General features: G+C 45.7%; 1 protein-coding gene across 1 annotated transcript in view; it reads right to left on the reverse strand.

Moving 5' to 3' along the window:
• The window catches only part of CACNA1B (calcium voltage-gated channel subunit alpha1 B), a 433,344-nt gene extending 420,798 nt beyond the window's left edge, over positions 1-12,546 (reverse strand). Inside the window, exons 1-2 of the mRNA XM_067542172.1 lie at positions 12,287-12,546; positions 9,883-9,988 (exon numbers count right to left, since the gene is read on the reverse strand). Of these exons, the coding sequence (XP_067398273.1) occupies positions 9,883-9,988; positions 12,287-12,546 (366 nt within the window). The remainder of the gene's footprint in view (positions 1-9,882; positions 9,989-12,286) is intronic.
• Positions 12,547-13,223: the final 677 nt, after the last annotated feature.

The following is a 13,223-nucleotide window of genomic DNA, read 5'->3' on the forward strand; positions in this document are numbered from 1 at the left end:
TGCAATTCCCCAGCCTGTCTAACAAACCAGACCCCAAGAGTGGGATGGTCCTTGAACCATGCAGAAGGGGGGTGCACAGTCACTTTGGCACTAAGAAGGGGAAACTGAGGCACATCACACTCCCACACACATGGTTCAGAGAACATTCCTTTCTCAGGGCCTGGCTTCCTAGACATGCACAGTAAGTTTAAGCATTGCTCCCCTTCCACCCTCATAGTAGGGATTCACAAATAGTCAGCCCCATCTGTCCCCCAGGGCTTAGCCCTTTCCACCCTCAGTCTCAGGACCCTCTTTGACTCAGTAGACAAACAGGACCCTGTCTCCCCCACTCTCCCTGCCAGCAGGCTCTGACACCCCCTCCAGGCTTTCTAGCCCATCAACCATTTGCCTGGCTACTCCAGAGAGCCCCACCCTCAGGCTCCCAAAGTACCTGGCTTCTCCCACATACCATCTGCACATGAGCATGTAACAAACCCTTCCCCTACTCTGAGACTCTCCTATATGCTTCCGCAGCAGAAAGCCTTATATCTGGTGTCCTGTAGGTAACATGCTAAATCTGAGTCATGTGGCTTGTGACCACAGCTCCCAGCTTTAAAGGGACAAGGGTTATAAAACACACTAGGGTGCATGCAAGAACCAGGACTCCCCTAGAGGGTCTTATCGGATAAGCCCCTCCCAAAGCTTGGGGGAAGGAGAAGGAAGTTCTCGGCCATTCCAGAGGGCTGGGGGAAAAGAGGGTCAGAGATGGGTTCATGGCTTTGCTGCAAAGAAAAAACAGCCAGACACCGCTGGGGCGGGTGCTGGGAGGGAGGTCTCCTCTGCTGGGCAGGGGCTGTCTCCTTCAGACCCCATCTCACCAATTGCCATCGTTTCAGCCCAATGAGACGTCTCATCCCTCTGGCTGGCAACTCAGCAATACTGCTGTCAGTCAGGGAGGTGCCTTCAGATCATCATGTAGCCCCATTCAGCATTTCCCTGGAGGGTGGGGTAATCAGCTGAAGCGGGGAGAATCCACAATCCTGCTGGGACATTGGGGTGGCATTATATGTGCTCAGAGTGGACCCTTGATATCATTCCCTCCCAGGGCAGAATCCTGGTGGAGAAGTTGGCCTTAAGATGAACCAGCAGGTTGTTTTACTGCGGACACAGTCATGATCAAGATTGGGCCAGACACCCAGATTAATAAATAACTTTCAGCTCAGAAACAACCTCGGATTCTGGAAAGTTATTGCTTTTCCCAGTCCATTTCCTAATGTCGTTCCTTGGGCTTTGGATGACAACTAATAGGTTGGGGTGTGCTGGTAAATAGAGGCTTTGTGCAATCAAAAGTAGACATTATTTACACTGATGTTCATAGGCTCCACACCCTCTTCTAGCAGAACAGAGAGCAAATCAGTGTGTTATAGCCAGAGGAAGCTGCGTAAAGGAAAGTGTGACCAGAAGGAACCATACCATGGCACCACACAACTGCTGCCAGACGTTCTGTGCTGCTTATACGGCAGAGCCACAAACTGCATTCAGCCTCCATGAAAGAGGAATCAAGGAAGCTCCTTTATGTCTAGGCTATTCTAGCCCAAAAAACCAGCCTTAGATATGCTGAAACATTGCATACACTAAAGCTGACCAGGCTGACCTCCCACATGCCATGTGAAATCCCAGCTGAAGGGTCACAAGAACACAGGTGAAGGGAATATGGCATCCAGTGATAGCACAGCAGAAGAACTAGCTGGGATGCCAGTGTTGACGGGAGCCCAGAGCTCTATGGCAGCAGGGAAACAGCTGGTCAGAAAAATTTTACACAAACAAAATTTGAACAAAACAAAGAAACTTTGTGAACATTCTTGCAGTTCGTTCTTTCTCCCACCCCTTTCTGAGACACTCTAGAAGCTACACATGTATGGTCCAAGGCTCCACAGAGCTTGGGTTCCTTGCACCAGAAGGTTGCTGGTTTAGGTGCATTTACCTGGCCAGTCCTCTGATCCCTTCTGCAGCGCTGTCTGTTTCCCATTCCCACGGGGGTGATGACACCCAATTGTGTCAGAATCTGATCATGGTTTCAGCTAACAGCTCCCATTCCAGGGTGCTAGCGGTCGGGATTTCATAAACATGGCAGACGGGAAGATGTGACCCTAAGTCATTAACTCAAAAAGGGCCAATTCTTAGTCCCACTGAAGTCAATGGTAAAACTGCGTCAGCTTTCAATGGGATCGGGATTTGGCCCAATGTATCAAATATCAGAGGAAAATTCTTCACACTCAGTGGTTTATTGTGCAGCTAACATTAGTTTTTTAGCATTTTCAAAGGAAATAGCTTATGCTCTACAGGAGAAACAGGAAGAGGCATCACAACTAGAGCTGGCTAGGAATTTTTCAACACTTTTTTCATCAAAAAATGCCATTTCTTCTAAATTGAAGCTGTTCACAAAACAGCGTCAGGTTCAGCGAAACGCCCGCTTGAAACAGCGCCCGGTTCAATGAAACACCCAACTTGAAGCAGTTTTGGTAAAAAGAATCTTAAACTGGGAAGTTTCACTTTTTTTCAGGCAAAATGACTTTTCATTTCAAAATTTTAGTATGTTTTCACTAAAGAAAAAAAAGTAAAAGAAGGGAGAAAGGTTGAAATGAAAATGAAACACTTCAAAATTATTGAAATAATGTTTTTATTGACCTGAACAAAAAGATTTTCAGTTCCCTGATTTGGGACAGGGATACATTGCTGAAAACTGTCATGGAACAGGAATACCATTTCCTGTCCGGCCCCGATTGTGACCCACTTCAGAAAAAACTGAAAACCGACAGAAACTATTTCTCATTAGCAATACTTCATTTTTTGCAACCCACTTTGAGGATGAAAAAAATAATATAACTTCAAAACATTATCAGTATTATCACAGTATTATCAGTATTATTCCACAGTAAAGCCTTTAGAATGGAAATTCATTGGCAACCTTAACTATGGCTCTCATAATGCTTTAATTACATAAGAACATAAGAACATACAGCGTCACACCAATGGTCCATCTAGCCCAGTGTCCTTTCTTCCAACAGGTGCTTCAAAGGGAATGAATAGAACAGGTAATCATCACGTGATCCATCCCGTCGGCCATTCCCAGCCTCTGCAAACAGCAATCCCTGCCTATCCTGGCTAATAGCCATTGATGGACCTATCCTCCATTAATTTTATGTAGTTCTTTTTTGAACCCCATTATAGTCTTGGCCTTCACAACTGTGACATGCTGTACCCCACGTATACCTTTACAGTGTGATTTGTGTATCATTCATGTTCACCCTTATAGTGTAACTGTGTATTGTCTAATGCAAAGTAGGCCATGTAAGGTGTTTTTGGAATGCTCATGACATACTGAACATTATTGTTATAGTAATATGTTTCCTGCAATGTCACACATATGTACAGAGATGAAACTCTGCTATGTCCTATCCCCAAATGTGTGTCTGACACGGCTTGAATAGATCCAGACAAACACAAAGCTAAGGGTCCATGCCTCGCAGAGGCATGCATACAGGAACAGTGGACTGGCCTGTGCACCTGGTAAGGCGACGCTCATTTGACTTAACTAAAGGAAATCATGCCCATTGCCATTGCCATTGCCGGACATGGCAAATCACTTGTCCCCAGGGGGTGTCAAGGAAACTTGTTAAAAAAAGAAAGGCATCTATGTCTCGGGAGCTCTCCCTTGGAATCCATCTTCTAAGCAACATCAAGGACGCTGAGAAACTGCCCAGGTGGGCACGGGGGCCTGGCTGTAAGAGTCATCACAGCCAACTGTGAGTAAGCTAACATCACAGACTGAAAAGCTACTGAAGTGTTGAATTTAGTTTAGGACGTGAGTTACCTTTTAGCTAATTGTGGTCTAATCCTTGATTCGTATTAATCTGATTTATAATTATTTTAAACCTTGCTGTAGTCAATAAACTTGTTTGTTTGTTTGATCTGAAACAGTGCATGTGGATTGAGTGTGTGTAGAGACTTCACTTAGAGTGACAAAGCTGGTGCATATCAATTTCTTTGATAAATTACAGACAATCTAATGAGCTTGCAGGGTGCAGCACTGAAGGGTATAGCACTGAACGCTGTAAGACAGCAGTTCCCGGGGTTGCATCTGGGACTGGGGGTGTTGGCTGGGGGTCAATCCCATGAGTGGCTGGCTAAAAGCGCTCCTTCATTAGGTCAAGGACCAATTACTCACAGGAGGCTAAGCATGGGCCAATGCAGGAGTGGGTGGTTCACACAGCAAAGCAGAGTAAGTTGGGGCCCAGCAGTGAGGAATTGGGATAACACAACTACACACCAGTCCAGACTACAGGGAGGGGGAACATCACAACAACATCCTCTGGCAAGGAGTTCCACAAGTTTACTGTGCGTGGTGTGAAGAAATACTTCCTTTTCTTCATTTTAAACTTGCAGCCTATTAAACCTGCAGCCTATTAATTTCATTTGGTGACCCCTAGTTCTTGTGTTATGAGAAGGAGTAAATAACACTTCCTTATTCACTTTCTCCACACCAGTCATGATTTTATAGACATCTATCATATCCCCCCTTAGTCATCTCTTTTCCAAGCTGAAAAGTCCCCATCTTATTAATCTATCCTCATATGGAAGTTTTTCCATATCTCTAATCATTTTAGTTGCCCTTCTCTGTACCTTTTCCAATTCCAATATATCTTTTTTGAGATGGGGCGTCCAGATCTGCACACAGTATTCAAGATGCAGGCATACCATGGCTTTATAGAGAGGCAATATGATATTTTCTGTTTGATTATCTATCCCTTTCCTAATGATTTATTCTTACTCTTTGTTTCCTATCTTTTAACCAGTTACTGATCCAGAGGAGGACCTTCCCTCTTGTGCCATAACCGCTTACTTTGCTTCAGAGCCTTTGGTGAGGGACCTTGTCAAAGGCTTTCTGAAAATCAAAGTACGCTATATCCACAGGATCACCCTTGTCCACAGGCTTGTTGAGCCCCTCAAGGAATACTAGTAGATTGGTGAAGCCTGAGTTCCCGTTACAAAAACCATGTTGGCTCTTCCACAACAAATCGTATTCATCTATGTGTCTGATAATTCTGTTCTTAGTAGAGTTTCAACCAAGTTGCCTGGTGCTGAAGTTAGGCTTACCAGCCTGTAGTTACAGGGATAGCCTCTGGAGCCTTTTTTAAAAATTGCCATCACATTAGCTATCCTCCAGTCATCTGGTACAGAAGCTGATTTAAATGATAGGTTACATACCACAGTTAGTAGTTCTGCAGTGGCACATTGAGTTTCTTCAGAACTCTTGGGGGGATACCATCTGGTCCTGGTGACTTTAAGATTACTGTTTAATTTATCAATCTGTTCCAAAATCTCCTCTACTGACACCTCAATCTGGGATAGTTCCCCAGATTTGTCACCTAAAAAGAATGGCTCAGGTTTGGGAAACTCCCTCACATCCTCAACCGTGAAGACTCATGCAAAGAATTCATTTAGTTTCTCCGCCATGGTCTTATCTTCCTTGAGTGCTCCTTTAGCATCTCACTCGTCCAGTGGTCCCATCGGTTGTTTAATAGGCTTCCTGCTTCTGATGTACTTACATTTTTTGCTGTTACTTTTTGAGTCTTTGGCTAGCTATTCTTCAAATTCTTTTTTGGCCTTCCTAATTATATTTTTTACACTTCACTTGCCAGAGTTTATGTTCCTTTCTATTTTCCGCAATAGGATTTAATTCCCACTTTTTAAAGGATGCCTTTTTGCTTCTAACTACTTTTTTTACTTTGTTGTTTAGTCACAGTGGCACTTTTTTGGCTTTCTTACTAGGTTTTCTAATTTGGGTATACATTTAAATTGAGCCTCTATAATGGTATTTGTAAAAAGTTTCCATGCAGTTTGCAGGGATTTCACTTTTGACACTGTACCTTTTAATTTCTGTTTAACTAACTTCTTCATTTTTGTGTAGTTCTCCTTTCTGAAATTAAATGCTACCATGATGGGCTGCCTTGATGTGCTCCCCCCACCCCAGGGATGTTAAATTTTATTATGTTATGGTTACTATTACCAAGCGGTTCAGCTATATTCACCTCTTGGACCAGATCCTGTGCTCCATTTAGGACTAAATCAAGAATTGCCTCTCCTCTTGTGGGTTCCAGGACTAGCTGCTCCAAGAAGCAGTCATTTAAGGTGTCAAGAAACTTTGTCTCTGCATCCCATCCTGAGGTGATATGTACCTAGTCAATATGGGGATAGCTGAAATCCCCCATTATTATTGACGGTTTTTTAATTTTTATGGCATCTCTAATCTCCCTGAGCATTTCACAGACACTATCACCATCCTGGTCAGGTGGTTGGTAGCGTATTCCTACTGCCATATTCTTATTGTTCAAGCATGGAATTATTATCCATAGAGATTCTATGGCACAATGTGGTTCATTTAAGATTTTTATTTCATTTGACTCTATGCTTTCTTTCACACATAGTGCCACTTCCTCACCACTACGACCTATTCTGTTCTTCCGATATATTTTGTACCCTGGTATTACTGTGTCCCATTGATTATCCTCATTCCACCAAGTTTCTGTGATGCCTAATATATCAATATCCTCATTTAATACGAGGCACTCACGTTCACCCATCTTAGTAGTTAGACGTCTAGCATTTGTATATAAGCACTTTAAAAAATTGTCACTTTTTAGCTATCTGCCATTATGTGATGTAATTGAACGGAACTCTTTTCATTTGACTGTTTTTCATCAGATCCTACACATATTTTATCCTCTTCCATCCTCTCCTTCTTAGTAGGATATAGAGAATCTCCATTAATAGATCCTCCCCTAAGGGATGTCTCTGTCCAAACTGCGTGCTCCTCTGCACCTGTTGGCTTTCCCCCAGCCCTTAGTTTAAAAATTGCTCTACGACCTTTATAATTTTACGTGCCAGCAATCCGATTCCATTTTAGATTAGCTGGAGTCCATCCTTCCTGTATAGGCTCCCTCTTTCCCAAAAGGATCCCCAGTTCCCAATAAATCTAAATCCTGCTTCTCTACATTAAAATGGCCTTGTGATATGTCTACACTGCACACTAAGTGAATGCCTACACAGGGATAAAAAAAAAAAAAACTGTGGTTGACCTGGGTCACCCGACTTGGGTTCACAGAGCTCAGACTCTGGGGCCGAAAAAAATCACCGTGTAGACATTCAGGCTGGAGTCCAAGATTTGGGACCCTGCGAGAGTGGAGGGTCCCAGAGCTCAGCCTCTAGTACGAGTCTGAACGTCAACACAATGATTCTTTAGCTCCACAAGACCAAGTCAGCTGACCCACGCCAGCCGTGGCCATGCAGTGGGTCTTTTACCACTGTGTAGACACACTCTAAGCCTGGGCTCTGACTCAGGCTTGAGCCCAAGCCCCACTTCCATTCACACTGAAATCAGTCTGACTTGGATCATCAAGCACTCAGGACATGGGTCCTGGAACCCTGCGGGGTGGGTGGGTCCAAGCTCTGTCATTTTTCAGTGTGGACACAGCTCAATCCACAGAGCCGAGTCAGAAGGTCATAGTGCAACATGAACACATTAGCACAGCTGTGAGACCTCAGTCCAGAAATTGTAAATTGTACAATATGGCGTGGATGGATGCTCAAGCATGGGCCTGGAAACACCAGATCCACAAGCTTGGGTCCCACTGGTAGTGCAGACATGCCCTTAAAGGCTGGCTGAGGGTATGTCTACACTGAGAATAAAAAACCTGCAGCATTGAGTCTCAGGGCTTGTGACAGCAGATTTGCTCTTGCAGATCTCAGACTGCAGGGTTATAAAATTGCAATGTAGATGTTTAGGTTCAAGCTGAAGATTGGACTCTAAGATCCTTCCCCCTTGCAGGACCCCAAAGGCCAGGTTCCAACCTGAGCCCAGATATCTACACTGCAATTTTATAGCCCCACAGCCCAAGCCCCAGGAGCCTGAGTCAGCTGACATGGACCAGCTACAGCCAGGCTGCAGGTCTTTTATCACAGTGTAGACACACCCTTGGAGACATTACTGTCCACTATCACTGCACCAAAAACCTAGGGGTCAATTCTTACCTCATCAGTCAGCAAGAGCTGGCAGTGCTGTAGTGACAGTGCACTTAACTCACAGGAACTGGGAGAGTTTTATGTCACACGCTGGTGAACCTGTGGCTAACTATGGAGTAATAGCAACTGACAGGAATCCCAGAAGGACAACACCTGTAAGGTGGAGCCTTGAGGAAAGATATTAAAGTGATGGGGGAAGAGACTAATAAAAGTCTCCTCTCAGCTTCAGACCTGGCATAGAACCATATCCTATCTCTCCTGAGCCCCTTACCCCCCAATCCCTTGAATGCAGAGAAATATAGGGACATAAAAAGATTTGCTAAGTGTGCTCCTTGTGGCTTGGAATAATCCATCACTGAAAAGCTACTAGGTCAGAGTGGGCCAGGAAATCATTTTGCCCCTTTGTTGGTTATTTTAGAAACTCTAAGGGAAAATCCAGAATTTATCCAATTCTTAATCTTTACGGAGACAAAACTTCCACTGAAGTCAGATGTCTTGGGTCCCAGCCAGTGTCTTCATCACAAAACTATCCTTCCCCAATTCATGAGTCCCAAGACCAATACCAATACACTGTCATAGAATGGTAAAAAGGTTGGGCACGTATACATGAGCTCCTGTGTTTTCCTTCTCTTTTCAAGTAAATATATTTTAAGTAGTGGGGGAAATGAATACATATACAATTCAGGAGGTTCATAGGTTTGTGCAGTACCTAGCACAATGGGGTTCTGGTCTATGACTTGTGCTTCTAAGCACTCTGATAATACACATAAATAATAGACACTGGCAGGTCAACCTCACAAGAAAAGGTGTGTCAAATAAATGACCCTAGCCCCTTTTCCAGTCCTATCACCTATGATTTTATTTCTTTTCATGAAAGAATTACTCAGATCATAAACACTGCCTAGTGCAATGGACTATTCCAGAGATCATATACTGCAAAGTCTAGGAAACTGCTATAGCCATGCATCAGAATCTCCTTAATTTCCTAACTTTTGGCCTTAAGCCTAACATTATTTTAGTTGGCATCATTTAATTTACACATGTAAAACACATATGGATCCAGATGTATCGCCCCACCAAACAGGCACCGATATCCCAACATTCTAGCTTAGAAGTTCTTCCAGTTTGCAGAGTGTAAGAAAAATAAAACCAAACCTTGCTCATTTTTTCCCATAGGGTGATAAGAAATGAAAGGATCATTTTGAAGCGATTCTTATTTTTCCATTTGAAATAATGTAATTGACTCATTACCATAAAGCCTGCTGGCAAATTACTTTTCTTTGTAAGTGGGTTTCTTTTTGGCAAGATCGTCATACTTTCTAAATCCAAAGGAGTTTAGCACATTGTGGGGACCGCTCAATATCTTCATGAGGAAGATCTCTGAAGAGTGAAGAAAACCCTCTGTATTCCATACAGAACACTGGGAAAGTCACCCAGTTCTACAGATAGTCATTCAGTTCTACATATAGTACTGGAGCCTTTGGAATTCCCTTCCCACCTTGGGCCATAACAGCCTGAGTTTGCTGGTCTATAGGGCATGCTGCAAGATCCAGCTTTTCTCCCTTCACTTGAAGAAGATGGGCAGGGCTGGATAGCAGTGGTGCGTAACTCTGATGCAGGTGATATAAGGAGATTCATTTATTTGTGTTATATTTATGTTGTGGCTAGGTCATGTGTTTTGATCTTAGGGTAACTTATAGGGCTGTTTATTTATACACGTATTTTATAAGATTGTTGTTAAGGGCATCCAGCATTGGGTGGGTGGGTGAGTCCTCTTTTGGCATAGAATAGTAAAAACCTACATAAATAAATAAAACTCACCAATCTTTCTGACATGGGTGTCTTGTCATCCTCTGGTAGATGCTGCTCCAAAGCCAAAACAATGCAATTGGCTATGATTGTAGCTAAAATCATATATTCAAATGGAGTAGGGCCAAAGGTTAAAGAAGAAAATAGCTGACACAAAGTGAATTTCAGCAAAATGACTAAGCCCATGTTTTCTTAGTAAAAGTTTACACATGTTGATCATTCAAACAACATTGGTCTCTCATGGAAACCCTTTGCTAGGCTCTCTCTAAATCATACCTGTCTATTTTAGAGGTGTCTTTGGAGATTTTTAAGAAATCAATTCTCTTCTTAGGCAATCAGTGATTTAGATTCTGTCACACAAGCCAGATCTCCTCTAGAAATTCAGGATTTCTTTTTCTTCTCTCCCCCCCCCCTTTTTTTCCCCCAAAAAGCAAAAAGAGAGTTTTGATTTTAAAAAAAAGAATGTGACAATTTAAAGTGCCCCCCCAAAGAGACAGTAAATGTAGATGTCCTCTGCTGAATTATGGTTTAGTAATTGCCTAGAATTTAAAGCTAAGCATGTTTTGTAAATAAGCAAGTGACAGTTTAGGGAATTTAGATTTCAAGTATCTATGCTGGTCCAAAGTATGAATTACTGGTGGATTGCAATGCCAAATCAAAGTGTAAAGAAAGATCTTCAGTGCCTTGTAGGTCTATCTGGCTGCTGAAGGGAAACCAGCTTCACATGATAGTAAAGCCAGCCGGGAATACCTCTGCCTTTCTCGCTCCTCTGTCCTGCACATGAGCACACCCTTGTCTGACTCCAGCACTGAAGAGATCGGAGTGGTCGGTGACACTTCCAGGCCCGCGGAGAGCTTCCCTGGACAAAGGCCAGTGCTTTGTCTACCCCTAGCAGGTTCATCACAAGCTAGTCCTTTCATGGATGTCGCTGGTAGTCAGGCTACTTAATTCACCCCAGAGCATCCTTGACAAATACAATACATTGAATTTGTCTCTGGACTGAGCTGGAACGTCCCAAAATAAAGTGGTTTTGCAGACATTTGGGGGCTCTGCTTTTCCTGCTGACTCTGGGATTTCTATAGTTTATAAATTTCCTTTCCTTAATAGTAAAGGAGTAGGAGGGGGAGAGACTGCACCTAGACTTGCAGAAAATGCAATGCTATAGTTCCCACTGGGTCTTTGCTGCTTGTTTATTCAAGGCTGGGTTGCAGCCCTGATCCCTGTGCTTCATAACATTGCCAGAGGGATCACCACACCAGTGCAATCCCCGCCACCACCCTCCGAGGTACAGCTGGGGTGATGTGAATGGGACCTGGGCTCAGTGGCAAGTAGAAATGTTGCTAGGAGGCAGGGAGGAGGCCTTGTTGCTGTTAGCCAAGGATTAATAGGTGTGTGATTTCAGATGAAAAGAAAACAACAGGCTCCCCTGAGATGCCCAGTGCAGTGCACTCCTGCTGGTGCACATTATCCAATGCACACACGCACCCTGGCAACCTCAGACTAACCTTAGAGGAAGAGTCTTTCTTTCTTTGCCATGGATTTAGCTTCCCACTGCATGCACCCCAACAGAAACAGAGTCCCCTTCCCAGCGAGATCTCTGCAGATCACTTGGTCAGAGAGCTGGTTCTGGGAAGAAACGCATCTGCCCCTTTCACAATACAACGCCGGACCGTCTCTTCATGTACTGCCTGGCTCTGCCACAGAGCATTTTTTTAAAAGCAAAACCCAACCCTAGGCTCTCCCGATCCAGGGTATTTGTGGTACCTAATCCAAAGTGAGAGGGCGAACATCAGTTCTGAATCCGATTGAAACAGTCTGTGCAAGGTGGTGTATTAAAAAACAGACTGCAACAACTGTGCATTGATGAGATGTCAGTAAGGAGACCCTGATCACTGGTGTCCCTAATGCTAGCTTAAATGCCAAGGAGTCACCATTTTACCCCACATTGTCCCTCCTGCACAGAGAGAGACAGGCTAAAATATTAAAATAATAAACCACAATTCACCCTCAGGTGTCTTCCAGATCCCTTTGCACTTGGTCTAAATAGCATGAAATGTGACTGTGTGCATACATTTTATATATACAAAGACGAATACATGTATTTCACACACAGGTATTAGACACACATTTCTGATGTTCAACCACCGCCACTCCTTACATTACAAACAAGTTATATTACACAGACACACACACCTATGGTATCCCCCCACACAGAGCTCCATATTACACACACACAGATCTATATTATCCCTAGATCACACACACACACATCTACCTTATACCCAGACACAAGCACACACCGATCTATTTCATGCACACACACACACACCCCTCGAGCTTTTATTACCCACAGACTCACCCAGCCCTGTTTTATCCCTGCCGGCCTCCCCCCCGTTTCCCCTCCCGGAAAGGATATGGCCATTCGGTGATTCTCTTGGCGTATTTCCGTATAACGTTATCCTCGCTGAAGATGAAGAGGGATCTGTTGACCGTGAAGCAGTTCTGTTTGACGGGGATGGGGTTGTAGAGAGCCATGGTCCGGGCGCGCTGAGCCATGGACTGCTTGTACATCCTCGGGCCGGGTTGGGGGCCACCTTGCCGGCCGCTCCCTCGGCCAGCCCCGGCCGGACCGGCGCCTCCATAGCGGGTGGGCAGCTCGTCTCCGAAGCGAGCCATTCTCGCAGCGCGCAGAGCCGGGCGCTCGGATCCACACGGGCAGGCGAGGCAGGGGGAAGACGCATCCCCGCGCCCAGGGCTCTCCCTCCGGGGGCCTCGCCGCTGGGCGGCGGGCCGGGGCGCGTCTCTGCCGGAGCCGGGGAAGCGGCCGCGAGGCAACCGTGGGAGGCGGCCGGGGTCCAGCCAGCCGCGCCCGGCGGAAGGCAGCGGAGACGGGCTGCGCTCAACTTGCCAGCCCGGTGCCTGCGCTCCGGCCCCACCTCATGCTTCTGGCAGCGCCGGGGAGGCGGGGCGGGGGGCGGCCAGCCGAGCTCTCCTCCTCCTCCTCCTCCTCCTCCTCCTCCCGCGGGCGGAGGGACCGGGCTTTCTTTTCCCCTCCTCCCGAGGCGGCGAGAGCCGGAAGCCAGGTCCCCCCCCGCGCCGGAGTGACTCCCGGAGCCAGCCGCGCGTGGAAACGTTCCAGCCGGAGCCGCGCTGCGTCTGTCTGTCTGTCTGTGTCTGTCTGTGTGTGTGTGTGTGCGCCTGTGTGTGTGTGTGTGTGTGGACCCTCGCTCGGCCCCTATAAGAGCCCAGCCCGCTGACTCCCCGCGGCCAATCGGCGGCGCCAGCTCCACCCAGGCCCTGGAGAGAGGCGAGCCCCGGTTTCCAGCCCCGCTTCCGACCCGCCCGCTCCGGGC

This window comes from Emydura macquarii, unplaced genomic scaffold, assembly GCF_026122565.2.
Source record: "Emydura macquarii macquarii isolate MOO-44397 ecotype Brisbane River unplaced genomic scaffold, CSIRO-AGI_Emac_v2 contig_691, whole genome shotgun sequence".
Taxonomy (NCBI): Eukaryota; Metazoa; Chordata; order Testudines; family Chelidae; genus Emydura; species Emydura macquarii.